General features: G+C 37.3%; 1 protein-coding gene and 1 pseudogene across 1 annotated transcript; one reads left to right on the plus strand and one right to left on the minus strand.

The window, feature by feature from the left end:
• Positions 275-1,239, plus strand: Olfr489-ps1 (olfactory receptor 489, pseudogene 1; annotated as a pseudogene).
• Positions 9,707-10,651, minus strand: Olfr490 (olfactory receptor 490). Its single transcript, NM_146498.1, has one exon. It carries the CDS (start codon positions 10,649-10,651, stop codon positions 9,707-9,709), a length of 945 nt encoding a protein of 314 aa, NP_666709.1.
• Between the last annotated feature and the right edge of the window lie 2,353 nt (positions 10,652-13,004).

Below are 13,004 nucleotides of genomic sequence, written 5' to 3' on the forward strand. Positions count from 1 at the left end.
CATTCCATTTCTTATACTTTTTGGTAGCTGATACTTCTTATATGTTTGTAAAAAGCAATGAATGATTTGTGATACCTTTAATGGGTGGTAAACTAATAAAATAATTTTCATACATCAGACAAAAAAGCACATTGATGGTGGTTCAATATTTTGAATAATACATTGGTATGTCATGATTTCTATGTTTGTATTAATTGTAATGAAGTGAAATATTTATAGATAACTTTCTGTTCTCTACCACAGCCTTGATTTGGCAGAAACTATACTGTCCCATGGTTTTCTTCTGGATGGGAACCACACTGCAGTGACAGAGTTCATTTTATTGGGTTTAACAGATGACCCAGTCCTTAGAGTCATCCTCTTCACCATCATCCTGTGTTTCTACCTGGTGACTGTGTCTGGGAACCTCAGCACCATCCTTCTCATCAGAGTCTCTTCCCAGCTCCATCACCCCATGTACTTTTTCCTCAGCCACTTGGCTTCTGTAGACATAGGCTACTCATGTACTGTCACACCCAATATGCTTGTCAACTTCCTGCTGGAGAGGAGTACAACCTCCTACACTGAATGTGGCATCCAGCTTGGCTCAGCTGATTTCATTGCACCAGTTGAATGCTTCCTTCTGGCTGCCATGGCTTGTGATCCCTTCATGGCAGTCTGAAACCCACTGCTTTATTCAACCAAAATGTCCACACAAGTCTGTGTCCAGCTAGTTTTGGGATCTTATGTAGGGGGTTTCCTCCCCTCATCATCATGGCTTACTTTTTCTCTTTCCTCTTCTTTGGACCAAATAGAATCAATCATATTTTTCTGCAATTTTGATCCTTTGGCAGAACTCTCCTGTTCTGATGTCAGTGTCTCTATACTTATCTCATTTTTGGCTGCCTCCATTGCTATTATCACAGGGTTTGTCATAGCCTTCTCCTATTCCTACATCCTCATCACCATCCTGAAGATGCACTCCACTAAAGGTCGACACAAGGCCTTCTCCACCTGCACCTCCCACCTCACTGCATCACTCTTTATTATGAAACCATTACATTCATTTATGTGATGCCCAAGTCCAGCTACTCCACAGGCCAGAACAAGGTGGCATCTCAATTCTACATGGTGGTGATCCCCATGTTGAATCTGCTCATATACAGCCTTAGTAATAATGAGATTAAAGGTGCTCTGAAGAGACAGCTTGATATGAAAACATTCTCTTATAATAATCTGTTGTTTTGTACTACAATATAATGACTGCAATTATGCAGACGAATATAAACAACATCTCAGGTTTGGTTATTAGCCTTATCAATAATCCCTTTTGCTCTCATTTTGTTTTCCTCCCATAGTACATAGTTTGTTTCTTTGTTTGGTTGATTCTTTGGTTTTGTTTTTGTTTTTTTACTAGGTATTTTTATTACATTTTCTTTTTAGTGTTTTTAAATCACTTTTTGAGAATTTTATACAAAGTATTTGCATTATTTTCACCCTCTCTCCCCACATCCTCCTAGTCCTGTAACTGTGTCTCCCAACTCCATGTTATTTTTTTTTCTGTCTAGTAATACCTGTGCTTACATCCACCAGATGCAAGCATCCACCAGAGCACAGCTTTCTTACCAATAAACCTCCTTACTCTTACCCTTTTTTTTTCCTTTTAAACAATTGATTCTTTTTTCAGCTATCAATTGTTAATCATTCTTCAGCTAGAGGTGCACTTTGTGCTTACTTCCCAACACTATTTTTGAATTTGTCTGATTTTATCTCATACATGCTGACAGAGATACCATGAGTTCATATCTACAACCATTCTGTTGTGTCTAAAAGAAATGATTGTTTTATCTTCACCAAAAGTTTCTTTCTAGTTATCCACCACCTCTATCTCTTGGGATCTTTTCTCCTACTCCTTAACAATGAGGAATGTGCTTGTAAATGAGAGGAAAATGAAATAGATGTTCCATTTAGAGCTGTGCCTTCCACAGTGGTCTCTAATTCCTTGAACATTGAGGAGTTGTGTGTTAACTATCATGTGTTTCTCTGGTGAAGGTTGGGAAGTGTGCTAATCTATGGGTATAATGATAAGTCATTAGAAACTGTTTTAATAGTACATCCACTTAGTAGTATAATGGATGTTGATTCTTTGCTAGGGCCTTTGACCTGTCTAGCACAGGTTTTGACCCTAAGAGTGTTGTTAGTTGCGGGTTTTATCTTCTGTTGACAGCCTTACATCCAGTCAGAAAGTGGTTTGTTACTCTCATGATATTAGTATCACTACAGCACCATTAGGCATGTCTTTCATTTTTGGTGGTTATTGTAGTTTGTAAGGTTCATAAGACAAGTTGTTTGTACAACACATACTATTTTAAATTGTCCTTATATTATGTTACTCTTATTGAAGTAATTTTAATACCTTTCATACCATTCAGAGTAGAATCTAGATAGTCTACCATTCTTCATAAAACTTTCCTTAAATTTCCTGACTCTCTTTAGGTTATAAAGATGAACACACTTCAAGGAGCTGAAGGGATCTGCAATCCTATAGGTGGAACAACAATATGAACTAACCAATACCCCCCGGAGCTCGTGTCTCTAGCTGCATAGGAATCAGAAGATGGCCTAGTCGGCCATCAGTGGAAAGAGAGGCCCATTGGTCATGCAAACTTTATATGCCTCAGTACAGGGGAACGCCAGAGTCAAGAAGTGGGAGTGGGTGGGTAGGGGAGTGGGTGGGGGAGTGTATGGGGGACTTTTGTGATAGCATTGTAAATTTAAATGAAATAAATACCCAATTAAAAAAAGAAAAAAAAAAGATGAACACACTTGCTGTTTTCCACTGGGCAACTTTTTTGTCCACTCTCCATTCTTATAAGCCCTTCTTCATTTTCTTACTCTTATATTACTTGCTTCATGGGGATTTCAATTCAAAGGAATATGACCCATGCCCATCATACCAAACTTCAATACTAGTATCAGTTATATTTATTCTATGGTAACATATATTCACATGTCTAACATACATGAAAATATTTTAATTTTATGTAAAAATAAATGTTAACAAAGAAACAGTTGGAAAACATGTTTAAGAGTTAAATTAAGTGAATCAATAAAAATACTGAAATTTAAAAGAAAATGTGAGTAGCATTTTATTAATTTCAAAGAGGTTTATTCTAGACAATAAACTCTAATATTATTGAAGTACTAATTCTCCAAAATTGCTTTATATATTTAAGGTACTCTGGTTCTAAGTCAGCAATCGCTTTTTTGTGTAAAATAACAAGGCAACTTGGTATAGATGTAGAAAATAACCAGAATTAGTGATATAAAATTTATAAAACTGCAAAATCAGAGAATTTTTCTCTGTGTGAATTTATGATTTACCAAAAAAATCTAAAGTACTGACAGGTAAAAGAGCAGATATGTAGATCAATGGAATCTTCTGTAATATTAAGGGTTAATAAAATAATTCTGACAAAACCCCTAATTTACTCTGCCTTTATAAATGAACATGTCAGCTGTAATATGCTATTTTAAGATATACTGCATATCAGAGGGACACAGAGCTTCTAAGGAAGCCTATCCTGTCCATGTTACCACAGTAATGCTTTTTTAAAATCCATGAAGTATAGGCACTTATGTACAAAGATATCTGCTGTGTCCACAGCATGGTAAACTTTGCAGTTGATTCTTCCATATATTATTTGCCAATATTTTTTGTTTCTTCTTCCTCTTTTAAGAAAGAGTTTAATTTGGATAATAATTGCTCAGAGATTGTCCATCCTGGCAGGGAAGGCATAGGAAACAGTAAAGGTAAGCAAAGAATCTGACTGGTTACATTTCATCTACAATCAGAAAACAAAGAGTGATCAGGAAGTGGGGCCATGCTATAATGTTTCAATTACTATTCCAATATCATCCTTTCTACTGCCAGGATCCACTTTCTGAAGAACTATTACTGGACTAAACAACTCCATCAGCTCTGCTAGAGCCTGACAAATAGAGGCAGATGTTCGCAGTCAACCATTGGACTGAGCACAGGGTCCCCAATAGAGGAGTTAAAGAAAGGACTGAAGGAGCTGAAGGGGTTTACAACACCATAGGAAGAATGTGGGGCAATGGGCTATGCACAGACAGCCTGGTTTCCAGTAGAGGCTAGATCTTGAACTCCTGACCCGGTAGTGATGATTCACTTATATGGGATGAAAGGAGTTCTCTCATGTCTCCTGGACCCTGGCTCTTGTCGAAGTTACCGCCCCCACAACCCCCACAGGAGAGGCGTGGCTATCAGCCACTTAGGAGTAGCACCAAGCCCTCCCACAAGCAAATAAGGTTTTCCCCAAACTCAGTCCAAGTCAATGAGAGATGCCTGCAGTCAAACCCTAAATTACCCCCATAACTCTATATAGAGCCATGCAGGAAATTAAAGGTATTCGAGAACTATTCCTTTGTCTGACCCTTTTGTTCCAAGAGCTGTAACACTTGGGAAGAGATCTTCTCTCCGGAAGAACCACCCAAGGTCCTGCAGCATTCCTCACTGGATAGTCTGCTTTTTGCCTACTCAGCCTGAACTGACTCAGTTCAGAGAGACTCAGAGACCTGGAAGGCATGACAGAGGCTTTGTCTCCCTGCCTGCACTCACTTCCCCTCTCCGGGGCTTCCCACTAGGCCTGGATAGAGATCTCTTTAGAAAACCTCTGGTACCCAGGCCCACAGAAGAACAACAGTATTAACCAGCCAGAAACCCCCCTCACCCGAGCTCCTAGAGACTAAAGCACCAATCAAAGAGTACATACAATGAAGGGACCCATGGCTCCAGCCACATATGTAGCAGAGGATGGCGTTGGGAGGAGAGGCCCTGGAGACGGAGACGGAGACGGAGACGGAGACGGAGAAGTCCATCAGCTAGGGATCAAGTAGCCTGCTTCCCATGACTTACTCACCCTGCCTTTATGTGACCAAGGACCACCTGCTCAGTGATGGCACCACCCACAATAAACTGGATGCTTTCACATTAATCATTATCAACACAATACCCCAGAGACTTACCTATAGGTCAATTCTGTAGAGGCATTTCATTAACTAAGAAACCAATGTGTAGAATGGCCCAATGAAGTTAATTAGAGTATATTTCATTTCAGTAAAAGATACAGTTTAGATTTAACTCTCCTTGTGTATTTTCTTTAAGTTTGAGTGATAGGGAAAGAAATTTAATTTGATCTTATTTTCAACTCTTGACCATACTCTATGTCCACTAGAAATTACAATTTTTGTTCTCCTTGTATGGCAAAACTTTAGCCATTGCCTTTAATGATTGAGGGAATGTAATTGGCTCTTGAATCAGGTGTTACAGCTATTTGGTCCCTAAAATGTGACCACAGTTGTCATTAAAGGACTTGGCCTACTGTACACTCTTAATCCATGCCCAGTTTCTCTTGAGCATTTCTCTCTCTCTCTCTCTCTCTCTCTCTCTCTCTCTCTCTCTCTCTCTCTCTCTCTGTCTCTCTCTGTCTCTCTCTCTCTCTGATATTTTCTTTATTTACATATCAAATGCTATCCCAAAAGTTCCCTGTACTCTCCGCTGGTCCTGCTCCCCTACCCAAACACTTCCACTTTTTAGCCCTGGGATTCCCCTGTACTGGGGCATATAAAGTTTGAAAGACCAAGGTACCTCTCTTCCTAATGATGGCTGGCTAGGCCATCTTCTGCTACACATGAATCTAGAGACACAAGCTCTGGGGGTACTGGTTAGTTCATATTGTTGGTTCACCTATATGGTGGCAGACCCCTTCAGCTCTTGGGTATTCTCCCTAGCTCTTCCATTGGGGGCCCTGTATTCCATCCAATAGTTGACTGTGAGCATCCACTTATGTATTTATGCCAGGAACTGGCATAGCCTCACAAGAAACAGCTATATCAGAGTCCTTTCAGCAAAATCTTGCTGGCATATGCAATAGTGTCTGCATTTGGTGGCTGATTGTGGGATGGATCTCTGGGAGGGGTAGTCTCTGGATAATCCATCCTTTCCTCTTAGCTCCAAACTTTGTCTCTGTAACTCCATCCATAGGGATTTTTCTTCTGTATTCTAAGGAGAAATGAAGTACCCACACGTTGGTCTTCCTTCTTCTTGATTTTCTTAAGTTTTGCAAATTGTATCTTGGGTATTCTAGGTTTCTGGGTTAATATTCACTTATCAGTGAGTGCATATCAAATGATATCTTTTGTGACTGGGTTACCTCACTAAGGATGATATCCTCTAGATACATCCATTTGCCCAAGAATTTCATAAATTCATTGTTTTTAATAGCTGAGTAGTACTCTATTGTGTAAATGTACTACCTTTTCTGTATCCATTCTACTGTTGGGGGTCATCTGGGTCCTATCCAGCTTCTGGCTATTATAAATAAGGCTGCTATGAACATAGTGGAGCATGTATCCTTATTACCAGTTGGAACATCTTCTGGGTATATGCCCAGGAGAGGTATTGCTGGATCTTCCAGTAGTAATATGTCCAATTTTCTGAGGAACCGCCAGACTGATTTCCAGAGTGGTTGTTCAAGCTTGCCATCCCACCAACAATGGAGGAGTGTTCCTCCTTTTCCACATCTTCACCAGCATCTGCTGTCACATGAATTTTTAATCCTAACCATTCTGACTGGTGTGAGGTGGAATCTCAGACTTGTTTTGATTTGCATTTCCCTGATGATTAAGGATGTTGAACATTTTTTCAAATGCTTCTCAGCCCTTTGGTATTCCTCAGTTGAGAATTCTTTGTTTAGCTCTGTACCCCATTTTTAATGGGTTATTTGAATTTCTGGAGTCCAGCTTCTTGAGTTCTTTGTATATATTGGATATTAGTCCCCTATCTGATTTAGGATTGGTAAGGATCCTTTCCCAATCTGTTGGTGGCCTTTTTGTCTTATTGACAGTGTCTTTTGCCTTACAGAAGCTTTGCAATTTTCTGAGGTCCCATTTGTCAATTCTTGATGTTAAAGCACAAGCCATTGCTGTTCTGTTTAGGAATTTTCCCACTGTGCCCATATCTTCAAGGATTTTCCACACTTTCTCCTCTATAAATTTGAGTGTCTCTGGTTTTATGTGTAGGTCTTTGATCGGCTTAGACTTGAGCTTCATACAAGGAGATAAGAATGTATCAATTTGCATTCTTCTATATGATAACTGCCAGTTATGACAGCACCATTTGCTGAAAATGCTGTCATTTTTCCACTGGGTGGTTTTAGCTCCCTTGTCAAAGATTACGTGACCATAGGTGTGTGGATTAATTTCTGGGTCTTCAATTCTATTCCATTGATCTACCTGTCTGTCACTGTACCAGTACTATGCAGTTTTTTGGTTTTTTGGTTTTTTTTTTATCACAATTGCTCTATAGTACACCTTTAGGTCAGGCATGGTGATTCCACCAGAGGTTCTTTTATTGTTGAGAATTGTTTATGCTATCCTGGGTTTTTTGTTATTCCAGATGAATTTTCAAATTAACCTTTATAACTAAGTTAAGAATTGAGTTGGAATTTTTATGGGGATTGCATTGAGTCTGTAGATTGCTTTCAGAAGGATAGCCATTTTGACTATATTAATCCTGCCAATCCATGAGCATGGGAGATCTTTCCATCTTCTGAGATCTTCTTCAATTTCTTATTTCAAAGACTTGAAGTTCTTATCATACAGATTTTTCACTTCCTTAGTTAGAATCACACCCAGGTATTTTATATTATTTATGAATATTGTGAAGGGAGTTGTTTCACTAATTCCTTTCTCAGTCTGTTTATCCTTTGTGTAGAGAAAGGCCACTCATTTGTTTGAGTTGATTTTATATCCAGCTACTGCACAGAAGCTGTTTATCAGGTTTAGGAGTTCTCTGGTGGAATTTTTAGGATCACTTATATATACTATCATATCATCTGCAAATAGTGATATTTTGACTTCTTCCTTTTTATTTTGTATCCCCTTGATCTCCTTTTGTTGTCGAATTGCTCTGGCTAGGAATTCAAGTACTATATTGAATAGGTAGGGAGAAAGTGGGCAGTCCCTGATTTTAGTGGGATTGCTTCAAGTATCTCTCCATTTAGTGTGATATTGGCTACTGGTTTGCTGTATATTACTTTTATTATGTTTAGATATGGGCCTTGAATTCCTGATTTTTCCATGACTTTTATCATAAATGGGTGTTGGATTTTGTCAAATGCTTTCTCAGCATCTAATTAGATGATCATATGGTTTTTGTCTTTGAGTTTGTTTATATAGTGGATTACATTGATGGATTTCTGTATATTAAATCATCTCTGCATCCCTGGGACGAAGCCTACTTGGTCATGATGGATGATCATTTTGATGTGTTCTTGGATTCGGTTTGCAAGGATTTTATTTAGTATTTTTGCATCAATATTCATAAGGGAAATTGATCTGAAGTTCTCGTTCTTTGTTGGATCTTTGTGTGGTTTAGGTATCAGAGTAATTGTGGCTTCATAGAATGAATTGGGTAGAGTACCTTCTGTTTCTATTTTTGGAATAGTTTGAGGAGAGTTGGAATTATGTCTTCTTTGAAGGTCTGATTGAATTCTGCACTAAACTCATCTGGTCCTAGGCTTTTTTTTTTTTTTTTTTTTTTTTGGTTGGGAGACTATTGATGACTGCTCTATTTCTTAGGGGAAATGGGACAGTTAAGATTATTAATCTGATCCTGATTTAACTTTGGTACCTGGTATCTGTCTAGGAAGTTGTCCATTTCATTCAGGTTTTCCATTTTTGTTGAGTATATACTTTTGTAGTAGGATCTGATGATGTTTTGGCACTATTTATTGTGAAAGAGGTCAGCTGGTAATAAACAGAAGTAAATCAACATCTTTCTCAAAGCTACAAACTTTTTCATAAAATATCACAGCAGAGATTGGGGAGAAAAAAAATAATCTTTTTCTTCCTAAAGGAATGAACTGATCCAATGATGAAGTCCTTAAGAGTAAGAAAGCAAGTTTGAAAGAACAATACAAAGTTATGATAAACATTAGTATATAAAGACAAAGATTTTCAGGGGTCTCCAGGATTATGGCTTAGGAATAGAGTACGTTGATACTGCCACACTATGGATTCAACTCCCATAATTAAAAAAAATGTTTCCTATGGTAGAATATTATCCTCAAGTATCTCATCTCTACCACATGGTACACCGTTCCTACAAATAGCCAATGTTGACAATAGAGTATTGTAAGATAGATCTTATGCCTATGATGTAAAAAGTACTATTGAAATAGATGATACAATGCAATAAAAATATCTCCAGTATTTTTATGGCCTACTCTACCTTGCCATTTTCTCTGTAGACGTGCTTGATTCCAACAATCATTATTGTACATGCTTAAGGATAACTTTTATTGAAAATGGAAACAGACTTAAAATTATTCAGTCAATAATTTTTTCAAAGCAGTGAATTCTTTAAAATATGAATATAACAGACAATAATTTTGATGGTATTTTTGTGTGAAAAAAATTTGGTTATACATGAAATTTACTAGGTACAACATATTATGAATATATTTTTTACCATATGATGTACGAATGCTCAGACTGTACATTTACTACCAAACTCAAAGCCTGGTTAAATTTGGATCATAACATGTATCCCCCCATCAATACCCATTTTACATTTAATACAATGTCTATGCAATATTATTACAGTACAGCATGTGACAACATAATACATTTGAAGATATATCTAAGAGAATGTTTTCCTATCAAAATGTCTTTTCAGGGCACCCTTAATCTCATTATTCCTAAGGCTGTAGATAAGTGGGTTCAACATGGGAACCACAACCATGTAGAACACAGAGATTATTTTGTTCTGGTCCATTGAATAGCTGGACTTAGGCATCACATAGATGAATGTAACTGTTCCGTAAAATAAAGTGACTGCAGTGAGATGGGAAGTGCAGGTGGAGAAGGCTTTCTGGCGACCTTCAGTGGAACGCATCTTGAGGATGGTGATGAGGATATAGGAATAGGAAATGGCTATGACAAACACTGTTAGCATAGTAACTGTGCCAGCAGAAAATGAAATAACAACTACAAAGACACTGACATCAGAACACGAGAGCTCAGCTAAAGGAGCAAAATCACAGAAAAAGTCATTGATTATATTTTGTCCACAGAAGAGAAGAGAAAAGAAGGAAAGTAAAAAGGAGGAAGCATTAAGAAACCCAGCAATGTAGGATCCTACAATCAACTGGACACAGACTTTTGTGGACATTTTGGTGGAATAAAGCAATGGGTTGCAGATTGCCATGAAGCGATCATAAGCCATGGCAGCCAAAAGGAAGCATTCAGTTGCACCAAAGAGAGCAGCTGAGCTGAGCTGGATGCCACATCCAAGGTATGAAATTGTGCTTCTCTCCACCAAGAAGTTGACAAGCATATTGGGAGTAACAGACGATGAAAGTCCTATGTCAGCAGAAGCCAAGTGGCTGAGGAAAAAGTACATGGGGTGATGGAGCTGGGAAGAAACTCTGATGAGAAGGATGGTGCTGAGGTTCCCAGACACAGTCACCAGGTAGATGCACAGGATGATGGTGAATAGGACAATTCTAAGGACTGGGTCATCTGTCAAACCCAACAAAATGAATTCTGACACTGCAGTGTGGTTCCCATTCTCCAGGAAAGCCATGGGATAGTGTAGCTGTTGCTAGATCAAGGCTGTGATGGAGGCAGTACAGGAAGGGATTTATATATATGTGACTGCATTTTCATTAACATAGATTAAAGTTATTATAAATATGTCATTTAAAACATGTAATTGGGGTGCTAGATTGGATGCTTAGTGATTGTATATTTTTATGTATGGAATCTATCAAAAATTTCAAAATGAAATACTAGAAATTTCCTATAAATAATTTACTTTTAATATACATTTTTATATACCTATAGATTTAAAACTAGTATGTTAGTGTGAGACTTATGAAATCATAAAACAGTTATCATATGTAGAAGAAAAATTAAACTTTACAAATGTAAAATTTATAATGAACCTTCAGTAATTTCTGACCTTTAACAATTATTTCTTCATTACCTATACTGGATTTAATAGATTGTATGGTGCTTATTACCATTTCCATTATAATATTAGGACTCTTATTGATTGAATTGTATAGTTCATAAAATGTGTGACTTGAAAATGCTTAGTAACTAAACTTTACATAAGAAGCACTAGAATAAGAGTATAAACCCAAGGCAGAATGAATTTAATTTCTCTTACTACTTTATAAGTTTAGAGTGCCAAAAGAGCATGTACTACTCTATAAGTTTAGAGTGCCAAAAAGTTAAGAGCATGTCTGTGTTTTTGTTACTCATTTTCTTTATTTATATCTCAAATGTTGTCTCCTTCCTGGTCTCCCCTCCACAAGCCCACCACTCCATACCCCTCCTCTTTGCCTCTAAGAGGATGCTCTCCCTCCACCCATCCACTCTGGGTCTCACCCTTACAGCATCCATCTTTCCTGGGGCAACTAACCTCCATAGGACCAAACACCTCTCCTCCCATTGATGCCAGATAAGGCAGACCTCTACTACATGTGTAGCGGGAGCCATGGACCCACTCATGTATACTCTTGACGAGCATATCTTAATTTGGGAGAGGCAACAGTTCAGCTTTTTATTACCGAGACTACCAGTAACCTGATTAAAATAAGACCAGTTTTTATGAAAACAAATAATATTTCTTGCAAGAACTGGGAAGAAATAATAAATAATTCATACTTAAATTATATATGGGAGGAGCAATGATAAATTTATTAAATACTTTAAACACTAATTAGGTCCATCCTTTATCAAGTCCTTTGTACTACCATTCTGATCACTTGCAAATATGTGAATACTATTTCCTATAATATTAGTATGTGCTTATTTACACAATTGCCAAATTCTTTCCTAATATGACATTTTCTAACTGAAATACAGTGGGATGAAATAATGTGATTGCCTATATAGACCAAAGGATAAACATTCAACCTGCAATACTATGTTTACCTGTGTTCACTCTGTTAAAAGCAAACTGACTCATATCTTGAGAATTCTAGTTCTATTTTCTTGTGTTTTTCCATGGTGCCTGGAGCGTGTGATACTAGACTATGTAGACAGAAAACAGTCTTTATTTTCAGGAGACATTTGTCATACAATTACCAACCTATGTTAAAACTAGTGAATTTATCAGCATTTTTCCTTGATCACTGAGCTTACATGCTGTTAGAGTCCATGGGTTTCCCATCTTTTTAGTGTTGGGTAAATAATAAAGATTTGAAAGTTAATTATTCACAGCAATAGGACTATGACAAATACTTGATTTAATTAAATTTTTTCTTGATTATATCTGACTGATTTCCCAACTACAGCTTATGAATATACTGTATACATTTTTCAAAGAACCAAACATTCTTCAATGTGGAGGGAAGTCAGTAATACACTTACCTTTTGGAATAAGGATTCATTCTAAAGAAAGAAAGTCAAGATAATGATAAGATGGTTTTGTAGCCTCCTAGATGTCTCCCTCAAGCATTGTTAACCATGGAGACTAAGTATCTGAAGAGTCTTGGGATTCAAATGTGAATTCCAATCCCCAGGGTCCATTATCTCAGAAATGAGTCATCATTACCCATGAACACAATTTTCCAGTATTCACTCTGACTTTTTTCTTTTATGTGACAATTGGTACACTTTTATTTGATAAATTATTAACAGTACATGGTAATGTATTAACTCTAGTAAGTATTGGTTCTAGGTTAATTTTATATTTAATCTGATAGTGAGCTTTAAATAGACAACATTGTCTTTGATTTAATATCTTCATTCATGCAAGCATTGTAGTGAGTGATGTAATACACTTCCTTAGGTACTGTCTTAGGGTGATATTGTTATAAAGAGACACCTTGACCAAAGCAACTATTACAAGGACAAACATTTAATTACAGCTGGCTTAATGTTTCAGAGGTTCAGTCTATTACCATCATAGTGTAAAGCATGGTACT

This window comes from Mus musculus, chromosome 7, assembly GCF_000001635.26.
Source record: "Mus musculus strain C57BL/6J chromosome 7, GRCm38.p6 C57BL/6J".
NCBI lineage: Eukaryota > Metazoa > Chordata > Mammalia > Rodentia > Muridae > Mus > Mus musculus.

What these genes read in the sequence shown, in the direction of transcription:
- Olfr490 (NM_146498.1), bottom strand. Translation starts at nt 10,651, where the DNA reads ATGGCTTTCCTGGAGAATGGGAACCACACTGCAGTGTCAGAATTCATT.